General features: G+C 31.3%; 1 protein-coding gene across 2 annotated transcripts; it reads right to left on the bottom strand.

Annotated features, from left to right (window-relative positions):
- Positions 1-233: 233 nt before the first annotated feature.
- On the bottom strand, positions 234-8826 carry LOC108862551 (beta carbonic anhydrase 1, chloroplastic). 2 transcript variants are annotated; one of them, XM_057011004.1, is made up of 11 exons: positions 8496-8826; positions 6148-6209; positions 5857-6006; positions 5728-5776; positions 5508-5624; positions 5339-5392; positions 4639-4724; positions 4445-4550; positions 4199-4357; positions 612-783; positions 234-529 (listed from the first exon to the last, which is right to left on the bottom strand). In XM_057011004.1, exons 1-10 carry the CDS (start codon positions 8712-8714, stop codon positions 631-633), a joined length of 1155 nt encoding a protein of 384 aa, XP_056866984.1. In that variant the 5' UTR covers positions 8715-8826; the 3' UTR covers positions 234-529; positions 612-630. The 2 variants fall into 2 exon arrangements, with proteins under 2 accessions (XP_056866984.1, XP_018492216.1); XM_018636714.2 differs by lacking the exons at positions 234-529; positions 612-783 and adding an exon at positions 3847-3930.
- Positions 8827-16643: the final 7817 nt, after the last annotated feature.

Raw genomic sequence — 16643 nt, 5'->3', positions numbered from 1 at the left:
ACGTGTTTGTATCTCAGCCTCCGTCGCTCTCTACATTTTTTATTTTTTTATTTGTTTTCCTAAGGATCTCTCCATGAGAGACTACCAATGCAGATGGCCTTTAGAGTAACTCCAGTGGTGTTACCCACCATTGGAATCTTTAGAAATAAATTAATATTGTTTTTTTTAATTTTTTTTTTGAATAGTTTAGGATTTTAATCATAATTTATATGTATAATCGTGTTACTAATATGGAGTTCTTAGATTTTTTTTTTTTTACCTTAAGAAAGAATAAGTGCACACATATAACAACAACAACAACCAAGAAGATGGATATCAATGATTTGATGATGCAAAAAAAACAGCTCCATACGCATAAAATGCACCTAGTAATTTCCTCTTTTAAACAATCAACGAGTAATAGCAAACAAGACAGCCACACCAAACCTATCCACTGAGCCCATTGTGCAATCAACTGAGAAAAGATTAGCGTCCAGTGAACTTGCTGTCTCTTCCGTTCTTCTTCCCAAATATCCTCCAGAGTACGCTCCTAAGAGACACATCACAGATGACAATAATAATGAATAAAAGGTTCCTCTCATCTCTATTTGGAAAGAAAAAGAAAAACTAACCTCATTGTAGGCATCTTTACTATCCACTTCCCAACAAGGGCTCGCTTAAAGTTTCGGAGTCTGTTGCATCATAACGTTCATACTTTCTCCCATCTACATCCCCGTGATGAAGCCGTCTCCTAAGAGTCGCAAATGCCATCTTGTAAAGCAACACACAGAAGCGAATCAGCCCCTGCATAATATCATATATCAGACCAAGCAAACAACAACAACAACAGAAAAAAAAACATGAAAATTTGAGACTGTGTCTAGCTAAAGAACTCATAATGCAGCAGAAAGAACAAAAAAGCCTTTCAATTTGTTACACACTAGACCCTAATAATCTATAAAGACAAGATCATAGAACAGAACCGTGCAAAACAGAGACCAATCGGAGAAACGAACCCTAACAAGCTTCGAACGCAAACCAAAAGACGTGAGACTAATTCAACAAGGACCTTTCCGATCTAGCAAACTACACACCGATGCAACTTCACAAAATCACCAACCATTGAATCGTTTACAAAACTCAGAACATCAAATATAGAGCTCCTATCACAAACCCTAATTTTCAATCACAACAGAGATAACGAAATATATCAGAGAAAACCCAAATTCAAATTCGACCTTTTAATCTCAAATCAGGAAGCTTTATCCAAAATCCGTAGGAATCTAAGATAAGATTGAAAGAAGAACAATAAACAAATCTGGAAAATTGGGTTTGATAGGTTACAGGGAACGTGGTCTCAAGTGTACACGCCGCCGGAATCTTCACACCCACCCAATCTCCTCCACGCCGCCGGAATCTTCACACCCACCTTCGATTTACCTTCACTGTTTCGCAATCGCTTTTCGCCTTGGAGAGATTTTTTTTTTCGTGATGGACAGAGTGAATTTTTTTTAACACAACCCTCAGCCTCACCAATCAGAAGCTGCCAGCGTATTAAGGATCAGTAACGTTAACCACCTAATTAAGGACCAGCGCATTAAGGATTTGCTCCCCGGAGAATCAACTCGTCTAGACCCCACTTGATCTAGTACATTGGACAGCCGACAAAAAAAAAAAAAAAAATATTAAGGACTCATTCTTAGGTCGTGATAATTTTTTATTAATATTTTCTTGCCAACTCAGCAAGGATTTTGCCTAAAGAATGGTTAAAAACCAGCGTTGTACATGCTCTTAGGAAAAGTCGAAATTTTTACGAGAAAGATTTTTTTTTATAACCATTAAAAATGATAGAGTTATGACAAGGTTGTCCCCCTTTCTTATATTTTAGACTTGCAGTTGATGTTGTTAACTCTTAACTACTCTTTTTTTTTTTGTCAACAACTGTTGACTACTCTAGTATACTCTAGTTCACAAATTTAAAATAATCTTGATATTACCCTAGTTCACAAATTGAAAAAAAAAAACTGTCTTGATGTACTCTAGTTCACTTATTTAAATAGATCTTGAATTAAAATTTCCCTGTCTTTTTCTTTGAACACCATAAACGTATTTTTCTAAATGCTAAATATAATATAAAAAGTTGCTTTTTGATCAAAAAAAGTTGCTTATTAGTTGGAGCCATATAGGCAAAATAATAATAATTACTGCATGTATATTAAAGAATAAATAAAAAAGATGGATACGGAGGAGGTGGAGTAAACATGGACTAGGGACAAGGCTTTCACATATAGAGCTCAGAAAGGCCAAGGGGACAAATGATGGTATTGGTATAGGCTTCAGAAGTAGTTGGCAATAAAATTTGTTAGAAGTCTGTCTAGCAAGAGACGTTTTAAAGATGCTCTTGAAAGTAAAGAACAATGTTTTTTTTTTTTTCCGTCAAGAAGATTATATTATAAGAGAACGGGCCAAGCCTAGATTACAACTTCAAGCCCAAACTACAGCCTACACAGGCCCAAAAGAAAACACCCGTCTACACAGGCTTAACCAACAACCTAAACGGGTCACAAGCCCAGCCATTGAAACCGACCAGCAAAAACTCGCCAGCGCGTCAAGGAGACAATCATACACGCGCCCACTTGGACACGTGTGGAGATCCACAACAAAACGACAACACGTGTCGTCACTGCCTCGACTTGAGCTCTACCGTCGAGAAAAGCCGCCGGAGCAACACCATCTCGACCCACGGTGCGTCGGAGCTTCTGATACCGACATAGCCTCCGCCGCAACCACATCCCAACTTCTCCACTTAGCTTCCCTTCGGAGAGTTTCATCTTCTAGAGATCTCATCCGACAGGGACAAAACCACAACCACTAGAAACCGCTTGATAATCACTCCATCAACTCGCCGGAACACACCGGGATCCATGGACTCCAAGCCACCTTAACCGCAAAAGTCTTTACCTCCAATGATTTTTTCCTGGAGAGCATCAATCGCCCGCGCAAGATCTCATCCGCACCATTAGACCACACACCGGAGACAAAATTTTGCTCGCAAACTCTCAGCCAGCTACGAACCCTCAAACACCAAGACTCAACCCAACACGCAAGAACAAAAAAAGAAAATAAACGAGACCCTAAGAAAGATCTAGGGAGCTAAAAGCCCAAAACTAAGAGTGCAACAAAGCCGACGATGATGGATCTGTAGAAGCCCCCATCTCCCGGCGACCTAGCCGGCGGCATAGAACTGAGAAAGCCTCTAACCCCGGAAGCTTGAACGGCGACGGCGGAGCTAACCAAGCCTCCCCATCCCGTAACAAAACATGAACTCAAAGGAACGATTGACTCCTCGAATCACCGGCCTCCATCCTCACCGTGAATCCAGAGGAAGCAGCGTTGCCGCCGCCGTCCGAGACTCTCCACAAGCAGAGCTCTTATCAGGGCAAAACCCTACCCCAGAATCACTAGTATATCGGAACTCAGCCACAGATCGAAGCTAACTGAAAGAAATCTAAGCTTAACAGACAAAGAAAAGAGCCACCGGCGCCGGCACGCGCTCAGACGCGCAGCCGGACGCCGGAGCTACCTCCACAAGCGATCTTCTCTCTCTTCTCTCTCTTTTCTCTCCAAAACTCTCTCTCTTCTTCTCTTTTTATTAAGAAAAAAAAGAACAATGTTATTAAGAAAAAAAAAGAACAATGTTATTCTAGAAATCTCTTCAATTATATCTTTCATTTTTTTTTCTTTTTTAATTCTTGTCCCTCCAAGATTTAGCTTTCAAAAGACCATCTGTATGCATTCTTCATGTTTGATTATTAAATAGAATGCAAATGGTTTTCTGATGAGCTACATGGAAACAACAAGTTCGTGTGGCTGAATTAAAAATGTGAACGGGATAAAAGCTTGAAAGATTTCCTACAGCTTCCAATGTAGTATGGTGGCCACATCTTTAACCTATCAAACAACATAGAAAATGAAATCAAAACCGTAGATACAACCGATTTGATGCACATAATATAAACACAATTATTCATAATTAACGCCCCTCCCCCCCCCTCCTAAAAAAAAGATCTATATATCATCTGAGTTTTCTTTTTTATTTATATGAAAGTTGAATACCATGAAGATTGGAAAACAACTCAGCACATTACAAATTACATATGTAAATGAGATATATGATGATGATGGATGCTCATGATGATGATGGTGGATTGGTTCATACTGAGCTAGTTTCGGAGAGGCCAAACTCAAGTCCCCAAAGCTCAAAAGCACCCTTTATAAAATCATAGTAGCCTCCCTTCAAAGCAAGTGTTCCTTTCACAAGTCCTTCTCTCACGAATGGATAAGTCAACAAGTTTGCTAGTGAAACATTCACTGCCTCCTGCGTTAGTGTAAACAGTATATTAGTATAATTTCGTACATGTGTATGGGAGGACAAAGATAGGTATGAACATATATACACACATACCCTTTCACATCGGCCACACTGGTCCTCAAAGGCTGACTCCCCAAGTTCTGATATGACTTTTGACTTGGCTGGTAAACAGATTTTGACCCAGTCCTCTATGAAATCACTGCGATTAACATTTTTTTTTGTCAACCTCACTGCAATTAACATAATATGATATTAAATAAAATATATAAGATATAAAGAGATTATACGTGGAGTTGTTTCCATCCAAAGGAAAAGACATGAGTCCCTTGATCCCACCACAAGCGCTGTGTCCTATCACCACAATGTTCTCCACCTACATCAATAAAATTCTGTTACATCTACTTAGACTTTATCAAAACTAACACTTGTTTTTTTTTTTGGTAAATGTTAAGTAAACTAACACTTGTTAGTTTTGCAAGTTAACATTTATAGTTTTATCTATTTCTACGATTTATTTTATTTTATTTTATTTTTACAAAGATAATGACGTTCTGTAATTTTTTCTGATCAAACGTTAGTTGTATGTATATTTCTCCATTTTAAGTATACAGCTATAAACATGATTTTAAGATATATGGCATGACATTATTTTTATGACATGTATAGTTTTATTTACAAATATTCAAACTTTTAGTAAGATTTTCACACTAATAAATTTTATATCACACTAAAGTACATTTCTTCAAAAAATATTTGACGGAAATTTAAATAAAATTAAATTAAACTAGTTAAATCGAATTGAAAGAAACAAGACTATATGTATAACTGTATCTATGATTTTTTTTCGAACGATGAAGTTAAACATAAAAATATCAATATCAAAATATAAACTAAAATTGTCTATTAAAATAAAGTAGTATTATATCAAAATTTATTATTTATGTGCATGATGCAGGGAAATCTGTAGTTATAAAGGAAACGGTTCACCTTAAGGTGCAAAACAGCGTATTCGATGGCTGCTCCTACTCCACCGTATTTGATCTGTAATTTTAGCAAAAAGTACAAAAATATGGTCAACGTTTATCTCCTTACGACTAAAGTCAAGCACCTCAGAAGGTTTTAGTTAGAAGAGACAAAAGCAATAAAGTTGTGAAACCTTGTCAAAAGGAGGAACCATGTTGGCTATGTTACGGACAACGAAGGCCTCTCCTGGCTGAAAGTTGAGAACGTGCGATGGACACACACGCGAGTCGGAACAAGCAAACACCATGTACTGCACCACAGCATCCGCACATATATGTTACTTATTTTTCCATATCTAATTTATACACTGTTATTTTTATACTCTTTTTTTTATCATTTTCTATATATTTTACCTTAGGACTCTGACCCTTGGCGAGCTCACCGTACAAAGCAGGGTTGGTTCTGCAAATTATGAACTTATTAAAATCTAGCTATATAATGGTGTTATAAAAGTTAAGAAAATACAAAATATAAATAATTACTCGTATTTCTCCTTCTTGAAAGTGATGAAGCCTTGCTTAATGTTTTCGACGGGGTCAAAAGCTTTCTTGTCGGAGGAAGTACCTGTCTGAAGTGCTGCCGTGACCTGCTCCACCTTAGCGGCCGCAACAGTCTTTAGCTCCTCCTTCTCGCTGCCCATGCATGTTTATACATATTTTTACGATTGATTAAACAAGATTGTTATACATGACACCCAATTTACAGCCGTTTTTAATCCACCAAAACTATTCAGATTATATATATTTATGGGAATAAGGACGATATTTATTTACATAATAAGCTTCTTGAGAGCTTCAATGGCCTCTTCGTATGCTTCGCTACCCATCTCTTCGCTCTGCAAGTTTGTTGACCAATAAATGGTAAGAAAGAGTATATACAATGAGAATGTCCACAGAAGTCCTTTTAAAGTTGAAACTATAATCAACCTATTTTTAGCAAAAAAAAAACTATAATCAACCTATGCATTCGTCAAAAAAAGAAAACTATAATTCAACATATTCCTTTTTTGGGTCAAAATCAAACTATTCAAAAACAACATAATACGACAAAGAAACGATTGTGTGGTACTTAGTAGTATAATTTACTATTGGGGTGAGAAGATCGGTAGTGTGGTTAGGAGAGAAATCGGTAGGTTGTAAAAATAAATGATTGGTGGCGACTCCATCGATCACTAGTATGTTCCACAAGCTCACATATGGTATACCGTATATGCACACACACACGTCTCGGTTACATATAAATCGCTTTGTTAAGGCTACTAGTAAGTTCTTTCTTTATCACATGGATCCTACGTACGTCCCAACTTCCAATTTAACAATATCCGATTTTGAGTAGTAGAGTTGCCATAACGCTTTTAAAATTTGGAGGTCATTATCGTTTTACTCATGACATTATTCAATCAATATTTGAGACATTATTCAATCAATATTTGATTTAGATTGTCGAAACAAATGTCGAAACAAATAATGACACTTAAATTCATAAATTACACAAGGACACTTATGAAGTTTGAATCGCTGAAATGAACTATTCCCTTGTGATTTAACTAAAGCTACTAGCCTACTATATGTCAGTCTTAACTATCAAAATAAAACACTGCTAATAATAGTAAAAATAATAAAAGGACATGTGAAGCACACGTGAGAGCTTACTGGATTTGCCAAAGTTTCTTAAGAAAATCTACGACGTAAAACTTATTTTTTTCCTTCAAAATTGAATAAAAATAAATATAGAATAAAAATACTTCAACTTATTCTATAATTCAATATATACCAGTCATGAACAAATAGAAAATATATTACTCCATTTTTGGAGCAAACATCAAAATGGAGTGATATATAAAATTTGATTAGAGCATTTGTTATTATATATTCACTTTTACTCCATTTTTTAAAAAAATAGAGTTAGGTTGGAAATACCCTAAATTAATTAATTTATACAGTTATGTGTACAAAAAGATAGGACTTTGATGGATATAAGAGCATGATTAGGGGTGAATTTTTGACAAAGTTTTTTTTTTAAAAAACTAATAAAATAAAGAAAATGATGAAAGAGAATGCCAAAATAGTTACAATCGCTTCTTTATGAAGAAGTGTTGACAAATGTTTGAGATATGAGCTCTCCACTTGGCCTATGTTTAGTGAACAGTTGCATTTTTGATATTTAAATTTAATCATTTAGGTAAAAATATATATAAATATTAATATAAAACATTAAGAGACTTGAGTGTGAGAGATTTACCACTAATGCTGCTCTAATAAGAGTACCCACGTCAATGGATATTTCTTAGTATTAGATTAATTAGGAAAGAAGAGAGAAAGTGTAAAAATATCTTATATGGAAGACTTTCAAAAGGTCTGAGAAACTCAATGTACATTTGTCACTCAACTGATTATTTAATGTTTTCTTAAAAAAATAAAATAATTAAATTAATAAAATATTAGTATTTTAAGTGTCCTGGAATACAATTCTATTTTGGTTCGACTGAATAAATCATATAGTTTTTTTTTGTAATAATAAAAACCAAAGGAAGTCATCAAATGAGATGGTGAAAATTAACTAACAAGACAATTGTGAAATTGTAGGGCTGTTTCTTATGATTATTAATGAGAATCCAGAGGATAATTTAGTTTCATTTCTATCTATCTAGATATTGTCCCTAACTCCCCATTATACGTAAAAGACAATGTAACTAATATAAGCAAATATATTAATCATAAGCTTTTAATCTAAAACCTTAAAGCAATAGGTGAATTGACCAAAACTTTAAGGTAATAGATAAATTGATTCATGCATATTATATATTACTTGATTAGTTTTGAAATTACCAATGTAGGGTTCAACTCACTAACATCCCCTCTTCACGCTCAGACATAACCATCTGAAGCGTGAAGTTTTTGTGGGACTATATTCACGGGTGTTCCTAACGATCGAAACATGCTCTGATACCATGTTAATCATGAGCTTTCAACCCAAAACCTTAACGCAATAGGTGAATTAGTTCATGTATATTATATATTACTTGAATAATTTTGAGATTACCGATGTGAGATTCAACACACTAACAAAATAACAATGAATGTAGAGGTTCAGAAAAGAGAGATGTATGTAAAATGTATACCCAATAAGGGGTGATGATAGGAGCAGGAGCGGCAAAAACGGGCTCGTTACGGATAAGTGTTGGAACGGAACGAGAGGGGGAGGAGGAAGAAGAAGAAGAAGAAGAGGATGAGGGAAGGCAAGCAACGGCGGGAGAGGAACGAAGAGAGAGTTTTTGGAGTGAAGGTTGAGAAGGAGAAAGAGAGGTGAGGAAGAAGCCGGAGAGAGGAGCGGTCGACATTTTCGGGTGAAGAGAAGTTAGTGAGAGTGAGATGTATTTTACAATATAGTAATAAGACTTTGTATATGTAATATATAGGCTACTTCAGTGAATTATGGTGAACGATTTTGAGCGTATAAAAGAAGGGTGTCTCATGAGCATGGTGAGGTTGTGGGAACGAGGATAATGAAAACGATGGGTGAGGTGAATAACAAACTTCTTCTCTTTTTGTGGATGAGGAATATTAGCTTGACATGTGTTTGAAGATTTTACGTGCTCTTGTTCTTTCAAAATTGTGTATTATAGTTTACAAAAAAAAAAATTGTGTATTATAATAATAATAATAATAATAATAATAATAATAATAACAATAATAGTAATAATATAATAATAATAATAAATTATTATTTTAAATTGTAGAAAAGGAAAGGTCTCAGAAAGTTGAAAGGATAAGATCCCTTATCACCAAAACAAGGATCAGCCTCTTTCACTTTACCCTCTCAGGCTATCATCTTAATTGAACACCACCCACTTAAGATGCTAAGGCCATTGTTTGTGGTGCATAATATATGAGAGAGCCTTAGCTTGTCTAAGCGCTCCAATTGGGCAGAGAGTACTCTAGTATTCTCAAATCCAGAAGATGCACATCATGATGAGGTAAAAAAGAGCTCCATGACCACACACACAGAAAAAAGAAGGAAAATTTACATAGAGAGACTCATGCATTGACTATTCCATTATATGAAGCAAGAGACCCAAGTGAAAACTCTTAGCATGAACATAACGAATAGGTTTTAGCAAAAAAAAAACATAACGAATAGGAATTAAAAAAAAAAAGATACTAAAAGCAAGAGAGGTAAGCCAGAAAATAAAGAGAAGCCTTTCGCTCTCTTACCCTCGACAATTCTCTTAGATTTTCCATGCCATAAAATCATACAACAAAAATTAGGGAAGCTCTTCTTTTCGTTTTTTTTTAACACATTTTAAAGAGGAAAACTGGAGAAGAGAGACGAGAAATGCATTAGGAATTGGTTTGAAGATTTATATGTAGATGTAGGGGAATGGCAATACTATGTCGACATTTTTCATGCAAGCACACACAACATAGTGTCAACATTCTCTTGTCATAGAGTGTGTCGAACGTGGCATTTATTTATTGAGTTGGAGTATAAAGCACTGAATTCACAAAGGCAGTAGGAAGTATACCTTGAGCATGGGATAGAGGCAGAGGGTTTTGTTGAAGTAATATTTATTAGCTTATGTCAAAAAAATAAACAAAAATTAAAAATCTACTTTGGGCAGAGTCTTATTGGACAGCTTGTGAATGTAACTAACCTAGCTGCTTTTTGCCAACCTGAACCTTCTCTCTGTCAGCACTCTCGAGATCACTTTTTTGATATTTGCATCCTAAAAACGACGTAATAGTTTCTTCAGATAAATGTCGTAAACCAATTAGTCGTGGAATACTAAAAAGCTACACGCATATTAATATAAACTAGGTGTTTGTCCGCGATTTTGCGAGAGTAATATTATATAAAAAATGTGTATTTTGTTTACTATATTATAACTATTAAAATAATAGTTAGAATTTTAAAAATTAAACTTTTAATTTTATAGTTTGATAACTAAAAATTTCATATTTTTTTTAAGAAAAGTTGTGAGATTTAAGATAATTTAACAATATAAATCTAAGTCACTATAAGTCTTTTACATGAAATCAATACTATAATTAGTTCAGATAGTGATTGTACAATTAATTTATTTTTATTTTAATTCGTAAAAAGTGTAAATACTCTAATTTTCACAGAGAAAAAAAGAAAATAGTTTTTCTTTGTAGCTCTAAGATGAGGATCATAGGCTTTTATAACTCTGACATCGAATTTACTGATTTGTTTTACTTATGTTTTTAATTTGTTTGATTATTTTAAATATAACGAAAATTAAATTGTTCTTTTATGTGTGTGTTTTAAAATATGTCGTAAACAAAGTTTTGGATATGATTAAAAATAATAAAATTTTATTTTAGATTTGGTTAAAATCCCAAACTGCAAATAATTTATTGTATAATCACTTTTCATTTTGGGACTAAATTTTAGCACTGATAAAAACAAATAAAATCTAAAATCATTAACTATTGAAATTGTAACAATTTTTAAGATTTCAGATATTAACTACATGTTACCAAAAATATTTTTAAATTTTTTCTAAATAATATAATAAAAGTGTGACATATTTTTATATGATTTACAAATCCTTATATATTTACATCTGTACAATTATAAATATATTTATAAACATTCAAAACAATTATTTTAAATTTTATTAGTTTTTGTGGTTCAGCTTGTTTACAACTCTTTAATTAATAATACCATCGATCATTACAAAAATATTTTTGTACTTCAATCTAAATTTTGAAGATAGTTGATTTTATAATTAATTTTTATTTTAGAATCGACAAAATAAATCAATCTAAAATCCCATCCAAATTATAATAATTTGTAAAGTTTCACCTATAATCATAGTAACCAAAAGTCACTAAATGACATTTGTTTAATATAGAATAACAAATGTGAATAAACAAAGGTTAAGTTTGTCCGATTGTAAGGGGTTAAGAAGATGACCATGTACTAGAAAAATAATTCATGATATAATAATAAAATTTAGAATGTAGTTAGAATTTTAAAAGAAATTAAAGAGTATTAACTCAGTATATAGGGATTTACCTAAAAACTCAATATTTTCGTAGTGTAAACCTACAAAATTGAGAAAAATTCAAAAATATGACAATATTGTATTAATAAATATATGCATTGTACAATGATATAGGATAATGTTCAAAGAGGTTTGGAACATTTATTGTTTTTCTTTATCCAAAATTAGAGATTTTCATAGTGGTTAGTCCACTAACTTAAGCAAAACATACATAAAGTTTTATTAAAACATTTTTTTAAAAAATTAGAACAATTCTCATGTACCATGAAAGAAATTTATAATAGATTAATACAAATTATAATGCATTTAGAAAATTTTAAACAACTTTAATGAGTATAAAATTCCACAAATTTTGAAAAAATTAAATAAATACGAAAATCTTTTTTAAATGCATAGTTGCATCCTGTATTGATTGACATATGATGATGTTCAAAGAGATTGAAACCTTTGTTGTCTCCGTTTCTCTCAAGAAATAAAAGTTTCATAGTGGCAAAGTCCAATGATTTATGCACCATATGAAGTTTTACTAACTTAATTGTTAAAAATTAGAACGATGTTCTGTACCATGAAAGATAGTTTATCATACATTGATAAAATATATAAAGTGATTAGAAATTTTAAAAACACTAATGAGTATAAGCCTTATAAATATTGAATATTAACCTAAAACACAATATTTTCGTAGGGGTTAACCCATATATTTTGAGAAAAAAAAAAAAATATTACAATATTATTTTAATACATATTTTGCCGAAACTCATTATTTAAAGGGGTTAATCCACGGATTTTGGAAATTTTTCAAAAATAAAAAAAATCTCGTTTTAGTGTATAGTTTCATCGAGCACTAACAAAAGATGATGGTCAAAGAGTTTAGAGCCTATGTTGTCTCAGTTTCTCTAGATAATGAAGATTTTATAATGCTAATTCCACTAATCTAGGCAGTATATGAAAATTTTAGTAAAAATAAATTTTAAAATTTAGAATGATTCCTATATACCATGAAAGATAGTTTTAGAATACATTAATTCAAATGTCGAATGTGGTTTTTGAAATTTTTAAACAAAAGTGAAGAATATAAACTTCAGTATATAGAGATTTACCGAAAACTCATTATTTTAAAAGGTGTAACCCACGGATTTTGATATTTTTTTCAAAAATACGAAAATCTGGTTTTTTGTGTATAGTTGCATCGAGCACTAACATAAGATGATGGTTAAAGAGGTTTAGAACCTTGTTGTCTCCGTTTCTCTAGATAATAAATATTTTATAATGGTAATTCCACTATTCTAGGTAATATATGAAATTTAAGTAAACTAAATATTAAAAATTAGAATGATTCCTATATACCATGAAAGATAGTTTAGAATACATTAATTCAAATGTCGAAAGTGGTTTGAAATTTAAACAAAAGTGAAGAGTATAAACTTCAGTATATAGATGATTACCCGAAAACTGATTATTTTAAAAGGGTTAACCCACGGATTTTGGAAAATTTCAAAAATATGAAATCTGGTTTTAGTGTATAGCTTAATCGAGTACTAACATAAGATGATGGTCAAAGAGTTTAGAACCTCTGTTGTCTCCGTTTCTCTAGATAATAAAGATTTTTAATGCTAATTCCACTAATCTAGGCAGTATATGAAATTTTAGTAAAATAAATATTAAAAAATTAGAATGATTCCTATATACCATGAAAGATAGTTTAGGAATACATTAATTCAAATGTAGAATGTGGTTTTGAAATTTTTAAACCAAAGTGAAGAGTATAAACTTCAATAATATAGAAGATTTACCGGAAAACTCATTATTTTAAAAGGGGTTGTTAACCCACGGATTTTGAAAAAATTCAAAAAATTGAAAATCTGTTTTAGTGTATAGTTTAATCAAGCACTAACATAAGATGATGGTTAAAGAGGTTTAGAACCTTTGTTGTCTCTGTTTCTCTCTGTCTAAATATCTTATAATGGTAATTCCACTATTCTAGGTAATGTATGAAATTTAAGTAAACTAAATATTAAAAAATTAGAATGATTCCTATATACCATGAAAGATAGTTTAGAATACATTAATTCAAATGCGAATGTGGTTTGAAATTTTTAAACAAAAGTGAAGAGTATAAACTTCAGTATATAGAAGATTTACAGAAAACTCATTGTTTTAAAAGGGGTTAACCCACGGATTTTGAAAAAATTCAAAAATATGAAATTTTGTTTTAGTGTATAGTTTATCGAGCACTAATATAAGATGATGGTTAAAGAGTTTAGAACCTTTGTTGTTTCCGTTTCTCTAGATAATAATTATTTTATAATGGTAATTCCACTATTCTAGGTAATATATGAAATTAAAGTAAACTAAATATTAAAAAATTATTATGATTCCTATATACCATAAAATATAGTTTAGAATACATTAATTCAATGTCAAATGTGGTTTGAAAATTTTAAAACAAAAGTGAAGAGTATAAAATTCAGTATATAGAAGATTTACCGAAAACTCATTATTTTAAAGGGGTTAACCCACGGATTTTGGAAAATTTTCAAAAATATGAAAATCTGTTTTAGTGTATAGTTTCATCAAGCACTAACATAAGATGATGGTCAAGAGTTTAGAGCCTCTGTTGTCTCAGTTTCTCTAGATAATGATGATTTTATAATGCCAATTCCACTAATCTAGGCAGTATATGTGAATTTTAGTAAAATAAATTTTAAAAATTAGAATGATTCCTATATACCATGAAAGATAGTTTAGAATACATTAATTCAAATGTCGAATGTGGTTTGAAATTTTAAACAAAAGTGAAGAGTATAAAACTTCAGTATATAGAGGATTTACCGAAAACTCATTATTTTAAAAGGTTTAACCACGGATTTGATTTTTTTTCAAAAAATAGAAAATCTGGTTTTGTGTATAGTTGCATCGAGCACTAACATAAGATGATGGTTAAAGAGGTTTAGAACCTTTGTTGTCTCCGTTTCTCTAGATAATAAATATTTTATAATGGTAATTTCACTATTCTAGGTATATATGAAATTAAGTAAACTAAATATTAAAAAATTAGAATGATTCCTATATACCATGAAAGATAGTTTATAATACATTAATTAAAATGTCGAAAGTGGTTTGAAATTTTTAAACAAAGTGAAGAGTATAAACTTCAGTATATAGAGGATTAACCGAAAACTAATTATTTTAAAGGGGTTAACCCACGGATTTTGGAAAATTTTCAAAAATATGAAAATCTGGTTTTAGTGTATAGTTTAATCGAGCACTAACATAAGATGATGGTCAAAGAGTTAGAGCCTCTGTTGTCTCCGTTTCTCTAGATAATAAAGATTTATAATGCTAATTCCACTAATCTAGGCAGTATATGAAATTTAGTAAAATAATATTAAAAAATTAGAATGATTCCTATATACCATGAAAGATAGTTAGGATACATTAATTCAAATGTAGAATGTGGTTTGAAATTTAAACCAAAGTGAAGAGTATAATTTCAGTATATAGAGGATTTACCGAAAACTCATTGTTTAAAAGGGGTAACCCACGGATTTTGAAAAAATTTCAAAAATTTGAAAATCTGTTTTTAATGTATAGTTTAATCAAGCACTAACATTAGATGATGGTTAAAGAGGTTTAGAACCTTTGTTGTCTCTGTTTCTCTAGTCTAATAAATATCTTAAATGGTAATTCCACTATTCTAGGTAATGTATGAAAGATAGTTAGAATACATTAATTCAAATACCGAATGGGTTTGAAATTTTAAGCAAAAGTGAAGAGTATAAACTTCAGTATCTAGAAGATTTACAGAAAACTCATTGTTTTAAAAAGGGTTAACCCACGGATTTTGAAAAAAAATCAAAATATGAAATTTGTTTTAGTGTATAGTTTCATCGAGCACTAACATAAGATGATGGTTAAGAGGTTTAGAACCTTTGTTGTCTCTTTTCTCTAGATAATAATTATATTATAATGGTAATTCCACTATTCTAGTAATATATGAAATTTAAGTAAACTAAATATTAAAAATTATAATGATTCCTCTATACCATGAAAGATAGTTTAGAATACATTAATTCAAATGTCAAATGTGGTTTGAAAATTTTTAACAAAAGTGAAGAGTATAAACTTCAGTATATAGAGGATTTACCGAAAACTTATTATTAAAAAGGGGTTAACCCACGGATTTGGAAAATTTTCATAAATATGAAATCCAGGTTTTAGTGTATAGTTTCATCGAGCAATAACATAAGATGATGGTCAAAGACTTTTAGAGCCTCTGTTGTCTCCGTTTCTTTAGATAATGAAGATGTATTATGCTAATTCCACTAATCTAGGCAGTATATGAAATTTAGTAAAATAAATATTAAAAACTAGAATGATTCCTATATACCATGAAAGATAGTTTAGAATAAATTAATTTAAATATAGAATATGGTTGAAATTTTAACCAAAGTGAAGAGTATAAACTTCAGTATATAAAGGATTTACTGAAAACTCATTATTTTAAAAGGGGTTAACCCACGGATTTTGAAATTTTTTTCAAAAAAATACGAAAATCTGGTTTTTAGTAAATAGTTTCATCGAGCACTAACATAAGATGATAGTCAAAGAGTTAAGAGCCTCTGTTGTCTCAATTTCTGCTAGATAATGAAGATTTTATAATGCTATTTCCACTAATCTAGGCAGTATATGAAATTTTAGTAAACAAATATTAAAAAAATTAGAATGATTCCTATATACCATGAAAGATAGTTTAGAATACATTAATTCAAATGTAGAATGTGGGTTGAAATTTTAAACCAAAGTGAAGAGTATAAAACTTCAGTAAATAGCGGATTTACCGAAACTCATTATTTTAAAAGGGGTTAACCCACGGATTTGGAAAATTCAAAAATATGAAAATCTGGTTTTAGTGATAGTTTCATCGAGCACTAACATAAGATGATGGTCAAAAAGAGAATAGAGCCTCTGTTGTCTCCGTTTCTCTAGATAATGAAAGATTTTATAATGCTAATTCCACTAATGTAGGCAAGTATATGAAATTTTAGTAAAATAAATATTAAAAAATTAGAAGATTCTATATACCATGAAATATATTTTAAGAATACATTAATTCAAATGTAGAATGTGGTTTGAAATTTTAAACCAAAGTGAAGAGTATAAATTTGTAGTATATAGAGGATTTACCGAAAACTCATTATTTTAAAAGTGGGTTAACCCAAGGATTTTGAAAAAAAA

Source organism: Raphanus sativus, chromosome 5 (assembly GCF_000801105.2).
Source record: "Raphanus sativus cultivar WK10039 chromosome 5, ASM80110v3, whole genome shotgun sequence".
Taxonomy (NCBI): domain Eukaryota; kingdom Viridiplantae; phylum Streptophyta; class Magnoliopsida; order Brassicales; family Brassicaceae; genus Raphanus; species Raphanus sativus.
Note: the sequence above shows the minus strand (reverse complement) of the source record. Positions and strands in the feature narration are given on the sequence as shown.

Excerpts from the sequence above, each read along its gene's own strand:
- LOC108862551 (XM_057011004.1), bottom strand. The coding sequence starts at position 8,714 with ATGTCGACCGCTCCTCTCTCCGGCTTCTTCCTCACCTCTCTTTCTCCT. Across the intron at positions 5,625-5,727 it reads CCAAGGGTCAGAGTCCTAAG|TACATGGTGTTTGCTTGTTC; the intron begins GTAAAATATATA and ends GCTGTGGTGCAG. Across the intron at positions 5,393-5,507 it reads TGGTTCCTCCTTTTGACAAG|ATCAAATACGGTGGAGTAGG; the intron begins GTTTCACAACTT and ends CTAAAATTACAG.